Source organism: Girardinichthys multiradiatus, chromosome 2 (genome assembly GCF_021462225.1).
Source record: "Girardinichthys multiradiatus isolate DD_20200921_A chromosome 2, DD_fGirMul_XY1, whole genome shotgun sequence".
In the NCBI taxonomy this organism is placed as follows: domain Eukaryota; kingdom Metazoa; phylum Chordata; class Actinopteri; order Cyprinodontiformes; family Goodeidae; genus Girardinichthys; species Girardinichthys multiradiatus.
This window is the reverse complement of record NC_061795.1, coordinates 45,036,961-45,063,198: the sequence shown is the minus strand read 5'-3', so window position 1 is coordinate 45,063,198 and position 26,238 is coordinate 45,036,961. Positions and strand designations below refer to the sequence as shown.

At 40.8% G+C, this 26,238-nt stretch overlaps 1 protein-coding gene across 1 annotated transcript in view; it reads left to right on the top strand.

The window, feature by feature from the left end:
* The first annotated feature begins 582 nt into the window (after positions 1–582).
* Positions 583–26,238, top strand: part of il34 (interleukin 34) — an 82,956-nt gene continuing 57,300 nt past the window's right edge. Inside the window, exons 1-2 of the mRNA XM_047353264.1 lie at positions 583–881; positions 14,354–14,593. Of these exons, the coding sequence (XP_047209220.1) occupies positions 14,554–14,593 (40 nt within the window). The 5' untranslated portion in view covers positions 583–881; positions 14,354–14,553. The remainder of the gene's footprint in view (positions 882–14,353; positions 14,594–26,238) is intronic.

Genomic DNA, 26,238 nt, shown 5'->3' with positions numbered 1-26,238 from the left:
ACATATATATACACACACACATATATGTGTGTGTGTATATATATATATATAGAGCTGTCTATATATATTATGCCACATTAAAGGTGGTAACATGCCTGCCTTTGGCTAGGGTTGTGCATGCCTTTTAGCCTATGTAATGTATGTATATAAAGCAGTTCAGGCTAACGAAAAAAAGAAAGAAGAGATGTTTGAATATTTTTATCATTCAGTCGTCTCTTTATTCTTCTCTAATATGATAACCGATGACTGAATAATTTTACTCTTTAACCCACCTCTTTTTTCGGATTTTTTATTTTGTCTATTTGTTTACAATAAATCAAGAATTTGGTTAAATCATAATGAGCTCATAATGAGCACCAGTAAGAAATTTTAAGAGGAGATTGATTCATTTAATTTAAGATTTCTTCTTAAAAATTAAAAAATCCACTGAAAGGAGACTCGCTGACGTTGCCTCGGGGGGTGCGTTGAACGTTTGCTTTGTGAAAGAGGAAGTGGGCTGTGCTTCCAGGGAGGTGGAGGTGTGTGCAGCAGGGCTTTTATTTTGAAATTCAGCCTGTATTTAGGTGTGAAGTGATTGTAAGAAGCTGCAGGCTCCCTGTTGCGCACTTGGCGGAACTTACAATCAGAGCGCGGCGGCTCCACGCGTGGACTGAACTAAAAATGAGATTCCCACGCTGATATTTACGCTCAGCTCTGTGAATGGATTCCTATCGATCCGCTTTAATGAACGGAGATCAATCCAGCCGGTGCGTCTGAGTGCACAGAGACTTTACGCATCCCCGGAGCGCAGCGGGACAGTCGAGGTGCTGCGTCCTCTTTCGTGTTTACCTGCTCCGTGTTTTCTGGAAGGGCTTTCTGGGCGTGGAGGTGGTTCCTAAAAGGTAAGAGCATTTATAACTTTCTTGCTCCTTTTCAGGGGCTGCATGAAAACCAGACTCGGGTTTTAAGTTGAAGGCTTAGCTCAGTTAAACTCGGATTTAAATTATTTCTAGGCTTCTTAACCGCAGACATCCAGGGGAGGTATTTTCTGTCTCCGTGGTCCTGAAAGTGCGCAGTGGGGTGCAACAGTTTCACTTTCGCCAGGTGCGCGTCAGAGTGAAAGCGCAGGTTTGCTTTATGACATGACAAAAAGTGGCAGCTTACGGCAGCTGCAGACAGGAGTGCGGGCAGCTCATTCAGGTTACACAGTCAGTTTAAAAGGTTGCTTGGAGAGTAGATACATGAAAGATGGGTGCCCTTCAGAGATAACAGCCTATAGTTCATCACATCAGGAGATCAGATGAAGAAGTATAGAAATCAACATGGAAAGATGGTTGTCCTGGATGACACACTGAACTTCCACTGAGGTCTGAGACTGGACAGGTCTCAGTGGAAGTTCTGCTAGAACATCTTTATCAACTGATACTTTTTCAGACTGAATTTTGTTTATTTTCTTCTTAGATTTAGTCAATTGTAATTATTGTTACAGTCTTGTAGGTTCCAGTCTGAATAAAATTAAGTGAATAATTGTCAGAGTAGCTTTCACACAGGGAGGAAATCAGAACTTTGTGGCATGGAGATCAAGCAGACTGCCACAAAAGCAATTTCTTCCCAGTTCTTTAGTTGAATCTGTGAAAAATCCCACTTGGCCTACTGAGCTGAAGGATGATGCATCTTTCAGATCTTTGCTGGATTTTTCTCCTGGTTCCGTTTTTTTAGATGCTTCTGAGATGCTATGGAGAGGAATGTTTTTTGTCATTTTCTCTTTTTTTTCAAGGCCTTTTAAAATCTGTTCCCTTTTGGCTCCTTAAAGAAATATCAGCTTCATCACATAAAAAAATGAATTGCATCCACTCAGTGTTTCAGATGTTTCTTTATGTTGGGCCAAGTTGTGGCTGCATTTCTTGTTGGATGTACAGAATTTGAAAATATTAAGTAATTATAAGGAGATTGACCCGATATTCACTTATTTTCATTTATTCTCAGAGAAGAGAGTTCTTCATATTCAAACAGATATATGGTTGTACACTTAACTTTCTTGCTATTCTGCTGAGTGGTGCAGCCGTCAGCAGAACGCAGCTCATTCATTCTGCCTTCTTTGATCACAACCTGGCTGATTCACACTTTTTGCATCCTGCTGCCCATCTGTTCTTTTTATTGCTTGTTTATTAATTGTTTTGTGAATTGACATTCTGGACATTCTGGACCAGAACATGGAAAGATAAACCAGAGAGGAGAGAACAGGCAGAGAGCTCCTGTGAGTCAGCCCCGAGTCGTGTGACCTCGTCTTTGCTGCTGTAGTTGTGTTTCCGTGAGGACCAGTCTGAGGTTTTGGGTTTTATATACATATATGTGTGTATGTTAACATTTAGGGCCACTCTCATGGCAGTACTAGTTTTAGAAGCAAGATGAGGTTAGGTAAGATTCGGCCTGTGGGCGTCCTGTGGTCAGTGTGACCGGTGGGGTGATGCATCATAAACGTCTGGGTCTCAGAGACCAGAGTGTAAAATTCAACCTGTCCTGCATCTCTGTGGTTTCTCTTCTGGTCTTGGGTTATTTAGTTCACTCTTCAGTCAGCTGCAGCTTTTCTAGGAGTTGGTGCCGTTTCGGTTCTCAGCTTGCTGCTGCTATTACAGTGGTGGAAAAACCCAAACCAAAAAATGCATCTAAATCATGTGTGGTAGCAATGCATTGTATGGTGTTTGCAAAATCTAAACAGAGACAATTATACAATTTTATCAACAGAATAAGGAGAACCCAGCCCTGTTTGAAGCCTTTCCAGCAGAAACCCATTCAGAGTTTAAATGGTTCACAGAATTTTGGGCTTTACCTGACAGGACTGGCATTTTCAAGATTCATTTGTGTTTTACCACAGATTAGTTTCTCCTCCACATGTATGGTTTATATATCTAAATGTAGGTGTTTTTCTCTACTTTTCTTCAGTGTTCCAGTGCAGTTGGACTTACCGTTTTCTGGTGAATCAGCCAAGATTGCTGAGAGCACACCTTAAAACTGGAATTTGAGGCTTTCTTTAACCTCTCATATAATCTACACAATACACCAACGACACATAAAAATGTACATGTGGCCACCAGAAGGTTCTGCCACTCACGATCAGAATATTTTCAATATAAGCTACTCACAAAAAATTAGGGATATTTGCCTTTTCTATGAAATTTATGGAAAACATAAAAGTTCAGGCTACAATTATATTATATCATGAAAGCAGAGCATTTAAGTGGAAGCATGCAATCTCTATGTATTGAAACAAAATACAACAACAGTGGTGTGTAAACCACAACAAAAATGTTTTGTGCCCTTGAACATCAATTCCAGCTTGACAATGACCTCTCATGCTGTTCACAAGTCGACTGATCGTCTGCTGAAGCATGGCGTCCCATTCTTCTTGAAGTTATTGAGGTCATTTAAGTTCTGGGAGTACAGAGTTATGAGCCTCTAGACGGCGACTCAGCTGAACCCATAGGTTTTCTATGGGGTTCAGATCTGGAGAAAGTGGCGGCCACACCATTCAAGGTACCCCAGTCTCCAGCAGCCATTCCCCAATGATGCAACCTCGATGAGCTGGAGCATTGTCTTCCATGAAGATGAAATTAGGCCTATTTTGTTTATGCGGGGGCGCAATGACTGTATTAATGATGTTATTCAGGTAGTATGGGTGAGTCACTGTACCATTCGCAAAGTGTAGGATGGTTTTTATTGACTAGACACACCACACCACCAAAGGCTCATCTGGTGACAGCACTGGCTTATGCGTAGTGCTCTCCTTGACGTCTCCAACATTGTTTAGGCCATCATTTGTGCCTGGAGTCGAGTGGCATTCATCATCTGGTTAAGACTGATTAAGGTTTGAATTCTTGCCTTTTTTCTGTGGTTCTGTGGGCATCCCCTCTTGCCTACTTTCCAAAAAATAAAAAAGGCAGAAATCCCCCTAGCAACCCATGACTCAGCATTTTGTCAGTCTGTGGTTTTTACTTTACTGAGCAGCTTGTACCTTATACAAGTCCACAATGAAAAAAGGTTTACATTTCTAACATGGCTAAAGGAGGAAAGCTGAAGGATGTTAGATTGTTAAGTGGTTGCAGCACTGATGCTCTTCCACCACATCTGTTCAAAAAATACATCTTTTTTAATCTTTAAAATTATTTGCTGCCTGTTGGGATATTTATGTCCACCTCGTCAGAGTGAAAGTGCAGGTTTGGTCATGATATTGGCAACACTGCACAGTTGGCTTGTGGACAAAGGGTTGTGGCTCACATTAGCTGCACACATGATCCGCAGGAGTGCGAGGAGCTTGTTAGCAAGTTCGTATGGCTCTCTTTCTTCACACAAAGCTCAGCAGTAGCTTAACTCCTACTGACTTACATGCATGCCACCCATCCCTTGGAGTACCTATGCTTGGTGCTACAGGTTATGCAGCAAAACCTGATCAGTACTGCAGTTTTCACAGCTGTTTTTTCCAAATGAGGTACTGTAAATACTTGTTAATGGCAGCATATTTATGGTTTAAATAATAATTTAAATTTGACTGCATAACATTAGTTGGCCTGCTGGTGAACCTGCTGTTGGCTGAGAAATTTCACAAAAGACTCAAAATCTTGTAGCTTAATTTTCAGTTCAATTCAGTTTTATTTATATAGTCCAATTCACAACATGTCGTCTCAAGGCACTTTACAAAGGCAATTAAATCGAAACATACAGATTTCAAGTCAGGTACATCCATTCCAATTAATCCTAACTATCAAACACTGCAGTCAGATTCAGTTTAATATTCAAATTGGTTAAAAGGTTTTCTATCTAAGGAAACCCAGCAGATTGCATCCAGTCAGTGACGTGTAGCATTCACTCCTCCTGGATGAGCATAGAGACAGTGGACAGTCACATGCATTGACTTTGCAGCAATCCCTCATACTGAGCATGCATGTAGCAACAGTGGAGAGCAGAGATACAAAAAGACCACAGAAGTACTGATCTACTAATGCCAACCTTGGTTTAAAAAAACATTGCATTAAAAACAACTGTAGGTGGCGCTCCTCTATATTAAATCTATTTCATTGTTATTTCGTTGTTTACTTATGGCAGCCATGGTTAGCTTTTGTTTTTTTTTTTCTATCAGAGGAAGTATTCATACAATATTTTTTCTGCTCTCATATACAGCTGACTGACAGTTCACAGCAATAGGTGGGGCAGGAGGAGCACGGTAGTCTTTCCTACTAATGGCTGTTTTGTCACTGGCTTCCAACATTGTGCATGGACACCTTTGGATGCACGTGTCCATGAGTGGCGTTAACCATGCCAAAATAGGACTAAGATCTATTAAAGTGCCGTTTTCTGCATCAGTCCTGGTCCATCCCAGGAAACCAACTTATTTATTGAACTAAATATTAGTGGAAGTGAATGAATATATTTGAACCTGTATGTTGAATTCTGACCTTGTGTGACATACAGAACCTATACAATAAATTCAGATTTGCTCCCAGTTACTGTTATTCAGAAATCACTGCAGTTGTTTGTAAAATCTTTTTAACCTGGAACAAGTTCAAATAAATCTCCAAATCCCTCAAATTAAGAGATTCATGTCAATAAAGAGTGGATGGAAACGTCTGACCAGAGCTCCAGATGATTAACAGTTTAGAGAAATTATTTCCTGCTGTTTTTAATTTAAATTTTTTGTATCCTAATTGTTTTTTAAAGTCTGAGCAACATGCATTAATTATAATTCATGCACAGATCTGCATTATCTTAGAAACCAACATTTGGTATGACTTCACTCGCTAATCTTGGCAGCAGCTTGTTGGCCTCATGCTCCGATGACAGACCCTGCAGGGAACCCTCTGAGTTATAGTTTGCTGGCTGTTCATTAAGGTGAAGTGTGCAGCTGCAGAGCAGTAAAATAAATTCCGCCTGAGATCCATTAAGTGACAATGAAAGGGCAGGCTGTAAATTTGGGGAGCATGGGGTGAAATTGTGAATCATAAATCGGATTGATTGATGTTTGGGTAAATGTTGCTCATAAACCTGTAGCAGAAACCGAGGAATGTTTAAAAGTGGTTTTATTTGCTGATTAGTTTAATCTACAGTGACATAATTAGAATGTTCTTTTAATTGCAAAACTAATAAACAGACACGCTAAGTCTATAAAATTATCTGATTAATCGGAGTCTGTAACATTTTTGACACGTGTTGCTGATTGTGAGACACTGCGTGATTCCCAACAAGAACATCAGAGGCATTCCTAGGCATTGTGGGAGATTAACTGTGATCAGATCGTTTTCTTGACAAGATCCAGAGAGCGCACAGTGGGTTCTGTGCTCTGAAATTCTCTGAATCGAAAGACAATGCTATAGTTTTCTGTATTGTGTTTCTAATATTCTGTCCAGCAGGGCTTGACACAGATTAGAGACATCATTATAATGGAAATGGGATGGACTCAAGGACGGCAAAACCAACGCAGGAACAGAACTCGGAAGCAATGGACTCAATCTGCGAACTTTTGCTTTTATCTTTACAATCTCGTACTGTTCTGCAGCTTAACTGAGAATCTGTTTTGTGAAAAAGGAGAAGACATTTATCATTTAAACAAGGGCGCATCTGTTGTCTGTATTAGAAAGTTCAGCCTTTTCACTGCATCCCAACCTTCCGGGCTTCTGTTAAAAAATGGTGATGATGATCAGAGTTGGAGATGAAGATGTCTCAATATCACCAGTTTAATTTATAAACAGTTTTATGCAACCGGAGATGAATGGAGTAATTAAAGCAGGATTTCTTAAATGCCATTTATAATCCATTCATTTTGTACTTTTGCTCATCCAAGGTGGGATCAAGGAAACAAAAGGTACAGGAGGGAAAGCCAGACATCCCTCTCCCCAGGAAAAGGAGATATAAACTTATCTGCCACTTTGTTAGGTACACCTGTTCGGTTGCTGTTTGACTCAAATCGTGAATCGGAAGCAACTCGGTTCATCTAGATGTGGTGAAGACAAGATGCTACAGTTCAAAGTGAGCATCAGAATGGTGAAGAAAGTAACTTTAAATGTAGTGTGGTGGTTGCTAGCAGACGGTCTAGTTTGAGTATTTCAGATACTGCTGATCTACTGCGATTTTTACACAGCCATCAGCGCAGTTGCACGATATGTCAAACCTTGAAGCACATGGGGTACAGCAGCAGAAGGTCACAAACGGTGCCGCTCCTGTCACCAAAGAACAGGAAACTGAGGGTACAATTCACGGCGGCTCAACAAAAAATGGACAATATATGTAACAGATACGTTGCCCAATATGATGAGCCACAGTTTTTCAGCTGTTATATTTGGGAAGAGTACATTTTGTGTAAGCTACATGAAGAAATGGATCCACAGGTGGAGGCAGTGTAATATCCATCGATCCATTTTCTACACCCGCTTATCCATCCAGGGTTATGGGGGAGCTGGTGCCTGTCTCCAGCGGTTATTGGGCAAAAGGTGGGTCCACCCCGGACAGGACAAAACCATTTGTACCCAGGACCTTCTTGGTGGCACAGCAACAGTGCTACCAGCTGTGCCACTGTGCAGCCCAGTAGTGTCTTAGTGAGGGGGATATTTTCTTGGCACGCATTGTGTCCCTTAGTACCAACTGAGCATTATTTTTATTTCCCATGTCCTGTCTGGGCATTTCAGGTATTAAAATATTGAGAAGCTGGTTGCCTACATGCGCCAGGGCAGATTTGCTTTGCTAAAAGGATATCTCAAGACGAAATCCTATTTGTGTGATTGACTTTACTAAATCGAGACTGGACCCAGCATCAAGGCAGGTACACAGAGGTATGTCATCAACACAGCAGCAGCTGACTGTCAAGGTGTGCATGTTGATGACTTGGACTTTGATCTTACAATTGTGCAGGCTTTTTTCATGAGGTGAACATTATTTCTACTAAAGGAAATAGCACTGTGTAAATTAAAACAACAATGTAGCTGTCTCTTACTTGATAGAATAAGTTTTAATGAGTTAGGATTATGTGTAAGGAGCATATCTCATCACTTGTAGTATGAGCTGATCCTCAGTGGCCAAGCCTGTGATGCCCTGGCCATTGGAGATGGAAGAATGTCTGCTGCACTACTTGGTAAAAGGAGTTTTGTCGCTGAATGGCTTTGCGAGACATATGACGACGGTCTGTCCAGGTTACCTCGTTCAGCTCCAATACTGCTTTAGGCTGGGAGAATTAGCTAGCCTCAACTGGTTGTAGAGCTGCTGGGAGGGGCTGTGGGCTTGGAGCTGTTCTTTTCTGTGTTTGCAGGTGTGTCTCCTTGAGAAGTAGAGTTAGATTGTTGTGTAGCAGCCAGCAGGGCATCTGGGTTTTCACATCCATCTGCCTCACAATGGCTGACAACGAGCCATCCATGCTTCTCCGGGCTTGACATCTTCATGGTTCACTGCTTCTTCCTCCATGATTCAAGATGGCGCCGACGATGACAGCCTCGGAGCTTCGCTCTCTCTTTGTTTTTGTATTTTGTGTGTTTTTATGTTTTTCGAGCCACAGTACTGTGCATTATTGTTGATACTCCATGTTCTCTGCTGAAGGTCGAAGCTGCTGGCGGATTATTTACTGAATAGAAGAGATTAGATGTAAACGTCTGGCTCCTGGCTTGTTCAAACAGAAACCATCTTGTTTGAAGAGTTGTCTTTTTTCCCAAAAAATATTAAAGTTGTTGATGAAGTTCACAGGTGTAGCAGCACATGTTTTTTTCAACCACTTATTAATCATCAGAAGTCTGGAAAAAATCTCATCTCCACAGAAAATCGGTGCGAAGGGTCCGCTGAGAAACACCTTGATATTGAGACCTCCAACAATATTTAGAAGACGAGTGAAATTCTCCTTCAATCCTTCTGGTTTTTCTTAGCCACGTCATCCATGGATCCACAGTGTATAATAAGGTTTTCTAGAGACGGGTGCTTTTCTGTGATTGCAAGAATATTCTCTGAGAAATCAGACGCCATGTTACTGGTACCAATCATAACTTCTGTGTTTTTCTTGTTGCAGAAGTTTTTAATCCCATCCACAGCTGTGTTGCCCACTATTAGGGTTCTTGGTCTGGTGGGGTACTTTTTCTCTGGCAGCTTAGGAGAAGACTGTTTAGAATGAAGGTTGTTCTCAAACCTTTTATTGATCTCAGAAGATGGATCATTTTCCTGGTTTTCATTCTGTAGTGAAGCAAATCTGTTTTGGAGGGAACTCCATTATTTCCAGCTGTCTCACTCCTATCAGTTGTTATGACAGCAGCTCGCTGTCGAAGTCTCCTTTTCCCAGGGGAAACGGGGGCATTTCTATGTAATTCTGGCCATTCTAATTTATTTAATTGCTGAGATCTTCCAGTGAGTCGTCCACCTTGATTTTTTGGGCATGCCCCTAAAACATGCCAGGGGGGTCTGCCGGTAGGTATATTCTCAGTGTTCTGATTGCTGGCTGAGTCGTTGAGCTGGATGTCACTGTTTGGGATCACAGGCAGAGTTGAATCATCGCTGTACCTCATATTCACCTCCACATTCACTTCTAGTCAATGGATTTTCATCTCCAAAACAGCCAATTTCTGTAAAGGTTTGTCGAAGTCCTCTGTGGTGAAGGGAGGCATTTTGTGCTGATTAGCTGGCATCAATTTGTCCTGCTTTCGAGTTCGATTATAAAAACATCAAAGTCCTTTAAAAAAATGAAATCCTTGGGAGTCGCTGGTAAGAAGTTGTTTTAGTCCAATATTTCCGTAATTTTGGCCAAGAGATAAAAAGTTAGGAGTAAAAGAATGCAAGCAAGCAGGGAGCTTAGGAGAAAAGCGTCTGAGCAGGCAGAGAGGCGGAAGTGGAAAAAAGTGAGGAAGGAAAAACACCAAATCAGTTTAGACCGTCTACAAGCAGGAACATCAGGAATTACCATCTATTCTTTTTATTTCTGGGCTGCAAGGTGGAGCAGTTGATCGCACTGTTGCCTTGCAGCGAGAAGGTCCTGGGTTCACATGCCCACCTGGAGTCTTTATTTGTTTGCATGGAGTTTGCATGTTTTCCCCATGCATGGGTGGGTCCTCTCTAGGCATTCCAGCGTCATTTCAGAGTCCAAAAACATGACTATTAGGTTAAATGGTCTCTCTAAGTTGTTCTTAGGTATGAGTGTGTGTGTTCATGGTTGCTTGTTCTATGTGTCCCTGTGTTGCTCTGTGATGGACTGGCGACCTGTCCAGGATGGACCCTGCCTGTTGCCCAATGACTGGTGAAGACAGGCTCCAGCCCCCTTGTGACCCTACATGGACAAGAGGGTGCAGATGATGGATGGATGATTTGTTGCTCTACACTAGGAGGGAAAATTGATGAAAACAGGTTTATGTGACTTTTGTTTCTTGATGCATGAGATGATTGAATCCACTGCTAAACCTGACTGGGGAAATGTGTAACAGAAAAAATACACTCATACTCTCTTTTGAGACAGAACGTTTGCAGATCTGCGGCCTTTCTGTGTTATCATTCCTACATTGTCTGCCTGGCTTTAAGCCAGCTGAACCATTTGGTGATTAGCAGGGTAATAACAATGTTAAACAAACCAGGACTTGACCTTCGAGCCTTGAAAATCCATCAGAATCCACCTCCAGGAGGTCTATTAGACAGATATATTTTTTTCTTTCTTCTATTATTAGCACAGAGATTGATGGTGAAACGCTTTAAACAATTTACAAATAAACTCATTTTGGAATGGAATAAATGCTGTTCAGACTTTTCTTCTGCTGCTCATCCTGCAAACATAAATAAAATGTTTTGGGGACTTTAAGTGATGAAAAATCTGGGATTTTTAAGGATCTTGTAACAAAAGCTCTTGTTCTTAGTAAATTCTGGCATATCTTTAAACAGTTTACAGATGGGTTTTCATTGTTTTGACTCTTTCTGTCAATTAAAATGAAAAGTTTAAGTGATTTCTGGAGTCAGCAGGAATGAACACTGAGGTGGAAGAACTGCAATCAGGAAGGCTGTAGATTAGGGAAAACCAAAAGATGCCGAGGATTTCCGTCATGCCTCACTTCTGTGTACATATATTTAGAGACGAAGGTTAAAATAACTAATTTTGTCACCTATTGCAGCTTTTTTAGAAGAGTCACTAAGAATAATGCTCATTGGTGTATAAAATATATTGATTGAAATGCATTTAATTAAAATATCTTAAAAATGTTAAAATTTCATTTAATTATTGTGATGTTTCTTTGATTGTACTTTTATATTCTCTTTCTTGTGTTAAGATAAGGAACTCATTTTGAAACGTTTGTAAGTATCTGTTACGTTCCTTTTAACAAACAAATCAGAACTTATATCTCAAACTCTCATAGCTGTGATCAGTTGAACCATATGAGCGGATACTGTAATTGTCAGTTCGATGTAAGATAAGAGATGCTTTCACTGATCCATAACTTTATATCAGAAACTGTAGCCTTCCTGCTACTCACTCACTTCCTGCTGCCTGCCAGGGTATTCAGCCTTTTACGCTGCTGGAAGTCTGTTCTCAAGTCTCTCTGTCAAAACAGTTCCTGTTGGACTCATTTAGTCTGAAAGCAGCAGAGTTTCTGAGTCACACACACCAAAACATGATCGCGTTGCGGCTGTACAATGGAGATTTTTTCGGCTTTGCACTGACGATGAGAGAAATATGAAGAAGGGTTAAAAAATGTTAGTTTATTCCTTGTTAATTGGTTTCTTTGTCTTCACAAAGTAAAGTTCTGAGTGAATATGATGAAACTGGATTCCTGAAAGGCTCTTGGATTGGTTTGTCAAAATGTTTGATCGCTGCCTACCTGAGCTGTGAGGCTCCATCTGATCCTGGAGCAGACAGTTTATCGCTCTAAACTCCTGAATTCATACAGCATCCAGCTTCTGTGTTCTGTTAAATTCAAGGCTGCAGCTCTGCTCCACCAGTCAAATGTATTATTGCATACACAAGGCTTTCCTGCACGTGCAGACTTTCCTGGTGTTAGCCGTATAGCTTCAACCCAAAGCTTGGGCACTTTCATTCAAAGAGTAGTTAAAATTAGACATGCTAGAGGCTACACTACCTGGAAAACTCATGCAACAGCAATGTTCTTTTGAATATCTCATCTGGTAATCCTTCCAACTGTCTCTGTGAACTTCGACAATATTGGACACCCAAAGACTCAGTACATTTTTAACATGCAAAGTGAAAATCCCTAACAACTGGAATATAACAGCCATTCCAAACAGTCCTTGGAAATATTATCATTATTATTAATGCATGCAATGATACTATGGTGACGATATTTTTGCAACATGTTGGGCAGCCGTAGAACCAATTGAGTCTTTAGAGATCGGAACCATTAAATTTTCAATTTCTTGGCTCCAATCAATAATAGACACGTAATATTTGGAAGATATGATATTTTAGATTAGGAACATGTGTTTTGATCCACAAATAGGGATATGTTGTAATTCTATCATATTCAACTCGACTAAAAACTACTACCTCCAACTAAAACCAGCAACACATTTTTTCTCTTTAATGTGTTACAGTCATTAGAAATATATCCTAATCAGTCAAAATGGGAATTAGCAGCTCAGAACTAAAATTGGTAAATGCCTGATTGTTGCTTCTTTAGTGAAAATTGTCCACTGTTAAATGGGAAGAAACGGATCCGTCATCAGGTGTTGCTGATTCCTTGTATGGAAAGGGCAGGAACATCTCCCCTGTACACTCCTTATGAAATTGTTTAAAGTATTCCCATTTGTACGCTGCTGGATTGTAGCTGAGCTTCAAAACGCAAAAATATAAGAGCAAGAGAGAAAAAACAGTCAAGTTATGAAAAATGTCAAACAGATGCTTTGTCAGCTGATCAAACGTTTAAGATCATGGACCAACACAAGCAAACAAAAAAACTGAAACAGATCTAAGACTGTCAAAAAGAGGTCTCGGTCCGAGTAGCCACTTTGCTCTTGTTTATACCTTCAGAACTAGTTTAGGCTAGATAAAGATTTCCCAGCAAGCTGCTGGGAAGTTGGTTCATGTGGTGAAAATGGGTTTTGGGGGCTCCATGGTCTGGAACTAAAATTGTTTTCTAAACTTTTCCTGTCATCCATTCCTAAATGTTTTCAGTGGGATTCAGATTGTTTAGGATGGTCCAAAAGAGGGACGTTATTCTCCAGATGGAAGACAGACCCACTCATACCTTCTGGAGCCTTCTCTCTGGTGGAATCATCTTGTCATGCTACTTATGTTGGAAGCCATCAGGACCATTCAGCTTCATTTTTGTCTTGTCAGAGAATAAAACTTTACTCCACCTTTAATGTCCCATGTTTCGACGCTCCCTTTCAAAGTCCAAACAGGCAGGTTTGTGGTGTGAGAGGACATGTGACCTTTTGAAGACTTTCTTTGTTCTTTCAGCCCTTCTCCTACAGTTAAATGGTAAATGAACTGAATTTATATTGCTCTTTCCTAGTCATATTGACCACTCAGCGCTTTACACTAGAGCTACCCATATTTATACCCAGATACGCAGATCAGTAGGCAATTTAGGGTTAAGTACCTTGCCTAGGGACATGTGACAGGAGAAAGCTGGAATCAAACCCAGAATAATCTCATTGTGTAAGCATATCGGTCAGGGGAAGGGTACAAATAAATGGATATAAAATACAGCCCCGGTCCTGGTGGAGTCCAACCTGCACTGGAAATAAGCTTATCTTTATACGGAGAATGCAAGCACAGGTCTTGTTTTGGTTATACAAGGACTGGATAGCCCCTAAAAGCATCCCCGACACCCTGTATTCCTGTAGAACCCTCTCCATAAAATGGCTCAGGGGTCATGTTTATAAGCCTTCTCCAGATCCAAAAAACACATGTGAAGTGGACAACCAAACTCTCACGACCATCATCCTGGTCTGACACTCCGCAGGTGGGCTTCTAGCCCCTCAATGCAACATTAAAGAGGTGTCAACCATGAGTATGGCCATACCTCTACAACATTCAGAGTGAATCTCAGGGTGAATCTTGTCAAATACTGGTCCTCTTTAGCTGGGGAGCTTTTTAACTACCTTAGCACCCTCTGCCATGGTGATGGACTCACCTGTCATGAGACGTGAAATGTCCTCATAATCTGATGGATGTACCATTGGTTGATTGCGGATCTGAACTTTTTCGGATGTACTTTTGTGTCCCTTTTCACTTGTGTGTAGTGATCTGCTTTGCAAAGAGCCAGTAAACATTTTGGTGAACATCTGGAGTTTTACATGAAAACTGTGTCTTGGTAGTTCAGTGTTGCAGATGGTCAGATTTGTTGCTTCTCTGTTTGAACATAACCTGGGTTTTGCTTCAGGTTTCCTCACCACTCTTTTCTCCGTTCTTTTTCAGACAGTCAGCAGCAAAGTCTGGAGCCGTGACCTGTCTCAGTCTGTCTGAGAGAGGCTCACCGGTGCCATGAAGACCTGAGGCGGGGTGACCCCTATGTGTGTCTGTCTGCACCCGAAAAAGCTGCAGACATTGGTGTTGTGTGTACGGATCTGTGCGAAAACACCGTGCTGAGTTTAAAGCACCGTGGAAAGCCAAACAGCATGGTCCAATCGTCTCTGTGCTTCCTGGGAGGCCTTTTGGGTAAGAGACGCATGCCTTGTTTTTGCTTGTTGCTGAATCCAATCTGCTGACAGTGGGAAAGCTCTCTGAAACATGTCAATAATAACTGAATATTGCATGAATGGAGTTACAGGCTGAAAGATGTGTTCAGTTTACCACCTGCAGTTCCAAAATGTCTCTCAGTTTTAAAACTTCTGCATCTGATTTCTGCAGCAGCATTCTTTAAAGATGCTGCAAAACAAAAACAGTTGACACTATCATGGATGTTTTACAAAATGAACTTTTTCTGCAGGATTTACATGGGTTGTCTGCATGTTATTAAAGCCAAACTTTTTGGATTTGATTTATGCCAAACTGAGGATTTTGTGGACAGTCATGATGCACCTTAATTCATGCTTGCTTATGGACCACAACAATGACACCAGTTGTGCAGGTTTTACTCAAAATACAAATCACCCTGACATAAGACCTTGGTCATGTTCTCAGGGGTTATGCTGGATAAGTCGGGTCAGTCAGCATCTTAACTCTTTTTAAAATCCAAACATTCTTTTGAGATAGTAACTTAGAATAAGGCCCACCATCTAAAACATCTCAAACTATAAGCCTGAAAACCAACAACCTCCTAATTCTCAGATGAACTCTCTTTTTCTGAGCAAAGTCTCCCTTCAAACTGCAGTATACCCTGAAATAAAACATTGGCCTGCGTCTGCTCTCAGTACTTTTTGATGTTGATGCTGAGTTTAGGAATGGCTGCATGCACATTTCATTACACTTTATATTTTGGCCCCATGAGCTTTAATAGAGACTAGTCTGATGGTTTTAGATCAGTAGTCAATGAAGTGGAATCATTCTAGAATATCTGAAATCAAAGCTACATTAAGTGGTATTTATGCACAAAAATCAGCTTTTATTTTGAAAAAAAAAATTATTTTGAAAGGCACTCGTGTGTGCCACAAACAAGCTCAGCATTTGATAAAAGTAGGGAGTGATACAGAGTGTAGAGCTTTTAACACTAAACAGACTTCTAGGTGAGCGCTCCACGATTTAACATCACAGTATTAGTGTGCATATAAATAAATTCATAGAGAACTCTATCTAATGCAGTATTTGTTTGCTGTTAACTCTAATTGGTTTGGACTCCACTTCTTGAATAAAAGGTTTTGTGATATATTGTGTTCCTCTGCTGACCTTCCTGGGAGTGCACCCCAGGGCTGTGTTATTGGACTTCTCATTTTTCCCTGTATCAGCTTCCACTTTGTGCCATTATTCAAAAAACATTTAACTTTTATGCCAATGAGAAATGTTAACTGGATATTTTTCCACTGAAGCACATCGGCCATTGCTCCATCCAGCTTTTCAATAACTGTCTTGTTGATATACGTAGTTAAATGCCACTGAATTTTCTAAACCTGAGAGTGAAGACGGAAGTTGCTCTTCTGCTGAATCTTCAGCCTGGTGCTGGCTTACAAAGAGACACAGAAATAGGCATGAATCAGCTTCTTTTGCTTGTTTTGAAGCATTTGTCTGAGAATATTCCTGATAATCTTCAATGGAATGGAATGACGAATACTTAGGAGATCAACCTGGGTCAGCTGCAGAGAAGAGCTGAGGAACGCTCTGACTGAGAAAAGGCCTCTTCTGAGAACATTCGGGAGCTGGGAAGTTCCCACGCTGAATTGTTTCAATCATTAATGAACTCACATCTCACTCTTTGACTTTTCAAACACTTGTTTTGTCACTAAGTGCACAAGACACGCAGTGGATGAAGGCATTCAAACCAAGTTAAAAGTATTTATTTAAATGTACCGTTTTAGAAGAACATCAGAGTCAGATCGGTGGCTAATGACAGCAAATCAGGTAATTAAAAAATACAAACCGGATTCCAAAAAATTTGGGACACTAAACAAATTGTGAATAAAAACTGAATGCAATGATGTGGAGGTGCCAACATCTAATATTTTATTCAGAATAGAACACAAATCACAGATCAAAAGTTTAAACAGAGAATGTATCATTTTAAGGGAAAATATGTTGTTTCAAAATTACATGACGTCCACAAATCCCAAAAAAGTTGAGACAAGGCCAGTTTTACCACTGTGTGGCATCCCCCCTTCTTCTTACAACACTCAACAGACGTCTGGGGACAGAGGAGACCAGTTTCTCAAGTTTAGAAATAGGAATACTCTCCCATTCATGTCTAATACAGGACTCTAACTGTTCAATCGTCTTGGGCCTTCTTTGTCGCACCTTCCTCTTTATGATGCACCAAATGTTCTCTATAGGTGAAAGATCTGGACTGCAGGCAGACCATTTCAGTACCCGGATCCTTCTCCTACGTAGCCATGATGTTGTGATTGCTGCAGAATGTGTTCTGGCATTATCTTGTTGAAAAATGCAGGGTCTTCCCTGAAAGAGGTGACGTCTAGATGGGAGCATATGTTGTTCTAGAACCTGAACATAGTTCTCTACATTAAAGGTGCCTTTCCAGACATGTAAGCTGCCCATACCACAAGCACTCATGCAACCCCATACCATCAGTGATGCAGGCTTCTGAACGGAGCGTTGATGACAACTTGGGTTATCCTTGTCCTTTCTGGTCCGGATGACATGGCGTCCCAGTGTTCCATAAAGAACTTCAAATCGTGACTCATCTGACCACAGAACAGTCTTCCATTTTGCCACACTCCATTTTAAAAGACCCCTGGCCCGGTGCAAACGTCTGAGCTTGTGGAGCTTGCTTAGAAATGGCTTCCTCTTTGCACTGTAGAGTTTCAGCTGGCAACGGCGGATGGCACGGTGGATTGTGTTCACGGACAATGCTTTCTGGAAGTATTCCTGAGCCCATTCTGTTATTTCCTTGACAGTGGCATTCCTGTTTGAGGTGCAGTGACGTTTAAGGGCCCGGAGATCACGAGCATCCAGTAGAGTTTTACAGCCTTGACCCTTACGCGCAGCGATTGTTTCAGATTCTCTGAATCTTTTGATGATGTTATGCACGGTTGATGATGATAACTTGAAAAACTTTGCTATTTTACGCTGGGTAACACGATTCTGGTATTGCTGCACTATATTTCTGCGCAACAATAGTGGAATTGGTGATCCTCTTACCAGCTGGACTTCAGAGAGACACTGACACTCTGAGAAGCTCTTTTTATACCCGATCATGTTGTCAATTGACCTAATTAGTGTTTATTGGTCTTCCAGCTGTTCGTTATATGCTCAATTTCCTTTTTCCAGCCACTTATTGCTACTTGTCCCAACTTTTTTAGGATTTGTTGACGCCATGTAATTTTGAAACAACATATTTTTCCCTTCTAATGATACATTCTCTGTCTACACTTTTGATCTGTGTTCTATTCTGAATAACATATTTAATGTTGGCACCTCCACATCATTGCATTCAGTTTTTATTCACAATTTGTTTAGCGTCCCAACTTTTTTGGAATCCGGTTTGTAGTCAATGGTTTGTGATTTTGTATTTATTTATTTTACTTTTGTGTATGTATACTTATGTTACCTATTTAGAATAGCTTCTGGTATGATCAGCTGTCTTGTAGGGAAAAAAGCCTGGTTCTAATGTACCCGGCAATCATTTTTGGGGTTAGGGCAAAGGTGTGAGTTGAGTTTAGCTTAAGGCTTGGGTTAGGAAGGTACTGGTTAGGGTTAGGCACAAAGGGAATTGCTAATAACAATGGAAGCCAAAACAAATTCCTCATATGGTTAGAAATACAAACTTGTGTGGGTCTGGGGGGGTTGGTATGTGAGGCTTTAATTTAAAGCAGCCTAAATTTTCCCAGCTCAGCTGGAAGACTACAGGAAGGCCTTCAGCTCTGTTTTTAGAAAGGAAGTCTGTTTGAAATGCAAATAAAATCAACTGTTCACCACACTGTTGGGGAAAACCCATACAGAGAATCTGTCAAAGTGTGCAGCTCAATAGGGAATGAAGTGCTAGATATTGGTAACGATGCATCCTACAGTGTTTATTAATTAACCATTAGTGCAAAGAATTTCCGCATCAACGATGATGGAGTTTTTTACCAGAAGCACAGCCATGTTTGGAGCTCCATCGCAGCCATAGTTCTTAGCAAAAAAAATTATTCAAACTTTTAACTTATTCAGACTTATTCAGCTTAGAGCCTGACATCACACACTCCTGGTTCTGACCCTGGGAAATATTGAAATACTTTCTGATTCAAACTACTTTCATTTCCTACAGATTTACAATTCATACATATAAATGTAGGTGTTTTTGTCTACTTGTATATAGTGTGTCTCCCACTAAAGAGTCTACAGTTTCTGTCAAATTAGCCGAGAGTGCAAACAACACACGTTCACGGTATTCCTCTCCAGAGAGTTGTGGATCTTTTCTGGGGTTTTAGCTCCTAGATGGAATCGAACAGCCTTTTTTCTGGAGCAAAAATGGCGAGCACACTACCCACTTTCAGATCATTTTACAATGAACATGCAACTACGAACCTCCATTTATAGATCAATTTATCCATCACATTATTCAAGCCAATCTTGCAAGATCATAGGCTGTGCGTGTTTTCAAGGCATTTAGCTGAGATCAGGGAACCAAAGGGGCGTAGCCGAGCGATGTGTGTGGTATTTCTTCTAAATCATGCTGAACCATATGTCCAAATGCATACAATATTTTTAATAAAAGAAAAGTTGTCAACAGGTTTTCTGCATCAGATTCTGCTTATCAAAATATTTCTCGGTCGTGTTCTGAGGTTTATATTGACCAAAGCGCAGACAAGAGCTAGGCAGCAGCATGTTTAAAGGAGTCTTCTTCTTTATTCAAAGAATAATTAAAAACGTAGCAAAAACACTGCAGGTACAAACACAAGACGAAAATCCAAAAACTTACAAAGTTTACTCTGCAGGAACATAGTAGACACCGTACTTAGGCGAGCGTAGTGAACGGGGTGGTGAATGGAAGGACCCAGCGAGGAACTAAGAACACAGACGAACTAATTTACCGAGGGAGACAAAGGCAGATAATCAAAGGAACTAAGAACAGGTGTGACAAGGAGGCTGGAGGAACAGGTGGAACTAATACATAGACTAAAAAATGGTGAAGGGACTAATAAACAATAAAGAGACACAGACCTAAAAACCTATAGACATAGATAAATAACCAAATGAAGCATAAAAAAACTAGAATAATCATGAACTAAAGGAAACAGGGAAACTGGAGGGAAACAGAAGAACAACAACCTAAGACCTGGCAACCTAAGAATAAACAAAGAGCCCATAAAGAGACCCTGATTACAAAAGTAAACAAACTGAAAGCCACACTGACTGAATTAACTAGAAAGGACACAGTTCCCTTTATTCTGTTTTTTCTAGCATAGTTCCTTAAGTTTATTTTCTATAGTTCTAGTTCTCCCTCCTGATAGGTTATCTTTAGTTATTGTTTACTTTTATTCTAGTTCTCTAACACAGAATAGAATAAACCACAGAAGGGAAACCAAGACGAGGAGGAACAGGGAACATAAACTAGTAAACTAGAAGAGTACAAAGTGAACAAAATACCAAACCATAAATAAACACAGAGATACTAAATGAGAAAACTAAACTAGAGAATACAAGGAAGACAAGGGAACTAGAACAACAACAAATATAATAATAATCATAATCATAAGAAAACTATAACCAATAATAGGAAAGCAACCACTAAAGGAACTAGACAAAAACCCAAACTAAATGAAACGTCGAAAACACAAGACCACAACAAAGTCCAAAATGTCGTACCATGACATTCTCAGATTAGACGGACACTGGAGGATCATCTGCTGTCCCTTCTCTGATTGCTTCCTTGCATCTTGTGTCTTTGCATCAAAAACTACATAACATTGTTTATGCAGTCCTACCATACAATTGTTTTGACAGGTCTTAGACTTCCTGATGTGGATCAGAGACTTAATGTTGGTGGGTTGACTTCAACCCCCCATTACATATCTGAATCTCTAAACTGATGGTGGGGCATAAAGATCGTACCTCTCCATCTGGCACAAAATCTGAGACAAGAATTTAGGCATCAGACAAGCAGTCATTGTGTGAAAACTAGCCTTCTGGTGATGGATCTCCTCACCTTTTCTCTAAAGCAGAACCTGGCGACCAAACAGAAGAAGCTCATTTAGTTGTTTTCAGGGTCTGATTCTTTCAGTCATGATCTATATCTGCTTTCTCAACATGACAACCCAAAGCAATGCCCTGATTACTGAAGATTAAAGCCCTGACCCATTTATCTATCTGGGGGCTCCAGGGAGAACTGTTGGGTTCAGTTTGTTTCCTGACATTGATCCAATGTTTTAAAAAAAACATATTTTTGAAAGGGTGGAGGTACGGATTTCAAAACAGCCTTTCCCCCAAGCTCCACATTGGTCATTGATTTGAATATTTGTGGTGATTGTTGTGTTCAAACCCCCAGTGATGCTTTTTCTTTGATTCCTGGGGTTATATATACCGTGGCTTTTGTTTCCATGTTTATTTTCATTCTTTTTGGGTTTATGTTTAAATCTCTTTATTTCAATTAACCACATTTTCATGATCTTGCTGTTCAATGGTTCTCCATGTGGTTAAGATGATGTTTATTCTTTACTTATCATTGTTTCTTGTTTCAGTCCTCTTTGATTCTTTGTTCTTTCTGATTTCCCTCACGTCATCCTGTTCTTTTATATTTTGAGGTCTGAATCTTTGTCATTCAGGGTTTAAAGGACCTGATCTTTTCCTTGATTGGTCCTTTCCTCAGTATTTGTCAAGACTTGCTTTGTTTTCCTGCCTTGTATGTTTCTACGTTCAGTTTTGCAGCAACCTTCTGCCATGGGCTTAAATCCTGCCCAGGGCCTTTCTGTGTGGAGTTTGCATGACTGGGCCATCCTAACATATGAATCTGCTTTGATCGAAACCATTTCATTGTAGCTCTGGTTGTATGTTTAGGGCTGTTGTCCTTCTAGAAGGTGGATCTCCACCTCACTCTTAAGTCTTCTGCATCCTCTAGCAGGGTTATTTGCCCTGTTTTTAGCTCCATCTGTCCCTGCTGAAGAAAAACATCCCCACAGCATGACACTGCCATCAGTGTGCAAGTTTCACAGTGGGGAAGGTATACACTGTTATTTTTACCCCCACATGCAGCATTTGCTGGCCAAACGTTCAGTCAGTCTCTGACCAGATCACCTTCTTCCACGTTTGATATGTCTCCTACATGGTTTGTCGCGATCTGTAGTCAGGACTTCTTATGGCTTTGTTTCAACAGTGACCTTCTTCTTGCCCCTCTTCCATGAAGGTCAGATTTATGGAGTTGACAACTAATAGTTGTTCTGTCAATTGAGTTTTCCACATGAGCTGCGGATCTTTTATACCTTTGTATTGGTCTTTCACATAAAATCCCTATAGACACAGTGACAATAGTTGCTGAAATGTGACTAAATATGAAAAGGTTCAAGGGGTATGAATACTTTTTCCAATCAATGTAGTTTTTCTCCTAGATAAACAGCCCCAGCATGAAACCACCGCCCCTGAAGTTAAATTTGTTTGTCTTTTTGACTGATTGTCTCACTTTTACTTTCCAAACAAACTTTGAGCTGTGGTGAGAGACAGATTTATTTATCTGGTCTGCTGGAAACTTAAGTGTTGATTGTGCCGCAGGATCTTCTCGCTTAGTTCCTGAACTGAAGCTATTGTTCCAACACCTTCTGCTTCATGTCAGACCTTTGCTGTGGTAGTTTTTGGATTTTCTTTTTTCCTATGGCGTTCTGAGTATAAACATTTACATTTTCAGAGTTTACCTTTGTGGGTTTCAACAGTTTTAACTCGTGCATACTCGTCTGATCTGATCTTTAAATTTATATTTGGCTGTTGTTTAGAAAATCCTCCCTGATTTTTGCTAATCTGTCATTTTCTTTCTGCTCTGAACTTCCTGGATTTTGTCTGTTGGTCAATCCACAGAGTGCTGTGAAAGATTTCCTTTCAGTGTTGGCTCGGAGAAACCATCACCTGCTGTCAGTTATTCCTTATAATGGGACGTTTTTAGAAACTTAAAAATCATATTTAAACTTGTTGATGTCAGGAAGCTCCTAATAAAGTAAATGTTTTGCAGCAAAGCCTTTAATTTTTTTCCTCCCTGCGTTGGAAAACTCAGTGATGTGTTTATGACGAGTCTTTTGCCTGAACTGTTAATGTAAATTTAAATAATTTCCTGTGAAGCCACTCTCTGACAAGTCTGGTCTGATGAATGCAAGTAGCATTTCTGACTCGCAGGTTTACTCATGAAATATGAAAAATTTCATGGTCTTGATCACCTTTGCTCCCTGCTTTGCTACCTGTGGTTTTACTTCTGTAAAGCTTTCATCTGCTCAGCACCTGCGTAACTAATGCTGTACTCACTACTCGCAGGCTGTGAGCGCATTCTGAAGGACTGATATAAGGAGAAGTGCTCCTTCTGGGACTGAGCTAGAGTGAACACGGGATTTAAAAATCATGAAGGTGAAAGGTCACCACTAGCCCCCTCTCACCCACCCATCAGCCGTGTGGTATATATTCGAGTCAGATGTCCGTGCATAAACATCTGAGCTGAGAATGTTTTCACAATGCCTGGTTGCAGTGAAATACTGTTAAAGGATTGGAGGTTTTATCGAATCATTTTCAGATTTCATAAAGAAAGCTTATTTAATGTTTAACTCTCATTGACGCATTTCTGTAAATGTCCAAATTTGATAATATGTAAAGGCAGTGAAACAGCTGATTTGCATCTGAGGCACAAAGAAAACCCTTCTGAGTTTCAGTGAAAATGTGTCAGTGGCTGAAACCAAACATTTTCATAGCATGACCACTCAGAGAAATTCAGCGCCTGCAAAGGAATGGACCCTGGGCCGTGCAGATCAAAGAAACACTGCACATAAAGAGTAAACCTGAAACAGCTGGAGAGCTGACTTTAATCTGACTTTAATCACCGTTTGACCATGACTCATAAAATGCAGAGCATGTCAAATGTATCCAGGTTTTCTAGACCAAAAACGTGCAGCTAATCCAGGATTGTTTCTATTAAAGCTTTCTGAAGCATTGAAGTGCTCTAAAAATGATGAATCCCTTAGTTCCTCTAATTTAAGGTTAAAAAACCTGTTTATTTATTGTGCCACTGCAATGTACTTTCAATGTGTTCTCTTTTCCTGTCTTCATCTTGTAGAGCACTTCGAATTGTGTTGTTGCTGAAATAAACTATGTTTTGACTTCTGTTTTAATCAGAATGTTTAGCTTTTTACTCCCCCCAAACTTTCAGAAGAATCGATAAGAAATGCATCAGAACATGCAGCCTGATTGGGAACAGTTTTCTTTTATGTTTTGGTTTGGAAACGTATTTATGGAGAAACCCCTGTCCTGTTGCCATGCGATGGACTGGCGACCTGTCCAGGTTGTACCCAGCCTCCCACCCGTAGACTGCTGGAGCGGTAGAAAATGACTGACTGACTTCTTTTTTGAAAGGTCAGTTGAAAGTTCCTCACAAAAGTATACATGTCTCTTGACCTTTTCCACATTGTGTCACATTACAATCACAGACTTTAATGTATTTAATTGGGTTTTCATGTGATAGACCAACACAAAGTAACCATAAATATATATTTTTATATATATATATATATGGTAAAAATATTTGAAAAGTATGGCCTGCATTTGTATTTTGCCCCCTTCAATATTAGTTAATATGAAATGTGGTCCAGTTGTACCAGTTGCTGTCCAGCTCCACAGTATGTAGAGCTGCACGGACCGAAGTGATGTCACAGACTATCATGGGCTTGTAGAGGTCCTCCAGGTAATCCCAGTTAGACTGGGATCAGGATGCAGATCTTCCCAGTGGGCCATGTTTAAATGTGCACATTCCTGATCTTGAAAGCTGTTCTAGAGTTTGGCATAACTCAATATTGACAAGTCTTGGAAGATTAAATCGACTCAATTTCCATGCTGCATGTCTGTGATGCGCATCATTATTTAGCCTCCGTAATAAGACCCACACCACTATAAAATAAGATCCAGTGCAGCCATTCTCCTATTGATGTCATGTGGTTGGTAAATAGAGGCCAGCAGTTTGTGATTTATATACTCTATATGTACTCAGTATAATCCCAACTGTTCTGGGAAGGCCTCAGAGGTTTGTTAGAGAGCATCAGTGAACAAACAGCATCATGAAGACCAAGAAACACAGCAGGTCAGGGATGAAGCTGTGGAGAAGGTTAAAGCAGGGTTAGGTTATAAAACCTCCGAAGCTTTGAACATCTCACAGAATTCTGTTCAATCCATCATCTCAACATGGAGAGAGGATGGACCAACTACACACCTACCAAGACATGGACATCCACCTAAACTGACAGGCAGGGCAAGGAGAGCATTTTTCAGAGAAGCAGCAAAGAGGCCCCTGATAACGCTGGATGAGCTGCAGGAATCCGCAGCTCAGGTCGGAGAAACTAACAACTATTAGTAATGCACTCTACAGATCTGGCCTTTATGGAAAAGTGGCAAAAAGGAATCCAGTAGGGTCCTCTTTGTAGCCATGTGTAGGACACAGCAAACATGTAGAAACAAAACATGGTGTGGAAAAAAAAACAACCCACAGTGCACATCACCCTGAGCACACCATCCTCATTGTGAAAGCACAGTGGTGGCGGAATCATGCTGAGGGGATGCTTTTCTCCAGCAGGGACAGGCAGGTTGGTCAGAGTTGATGGAAAACCTGTTATGCCCCTTTTCCACTGGCTCAATTTGGACCGACTCGACTCCACTCTGCTCGCTTAATGAGCGTTTACTACAGTTTTAATCCGTAACAGTACCTACTTTTTTGGACCCTACTTCTGAGCAGGTCCGTCCGGGGCTGAGTCGGAACTACATGTGATGTGAACAGACTGCTGTTCACTGATTGGCCGAAGGTTTTCATTGAGACAGTGCAGGGAAAAGTTAAAACTACAATAAAACTACGATAATATTTAGGACCACATTTGCCAGAGCGGATTGAATCGAAATATCATTTTACTATTTACAAATCACAAAGCACGCCTGAAGGGTGAAAGAAAAGATAAAGGACACATCACCTTTCTGAATTACACACAGGTAGGGGGCGCTGTATTTAATAACACCCTAAACCAGCTCAACACACATAAAATCAGCTGTTCAGACACACACAAACATTTCCCCCAAAACACACAAAACAAAACTACCATGAAACAACGTGTTTGATTCAGAAATTTATTGACGGTCCTTAAGCGAACCAACGTCTGAAGGAGGAGGGAGCAGGCAGAGAGCAGCTGCCCGTAATAAGACTGCCTGCATCGGATCAAACAGGAGAAACCTGCTGAATCCGCGAATAACGAATATCAGTCAGTCATTTTCTACCGCTTATTCCATAGTGGGTCGCGGGGGAGCTGGTGCCTATCTCCAGCAGTCTATGGGCGAGAGGCAGGGTACACCCTGGACAGGTCGCCAGTCCATCACAGTCCAACACACAGCCATGCACACACTCATTCATACATACACCTAAGGGCAATTTAGAGTGACCAATTAACCTAACAGGCATGTCTTTGGACTGTGGGAGGAAGCCGGAGTACCCGGTCAGAACCCATGCATGCACGGGGAGAACATGCAAACTCCATGCAGAAAGACCCCCGGCCGGGGCA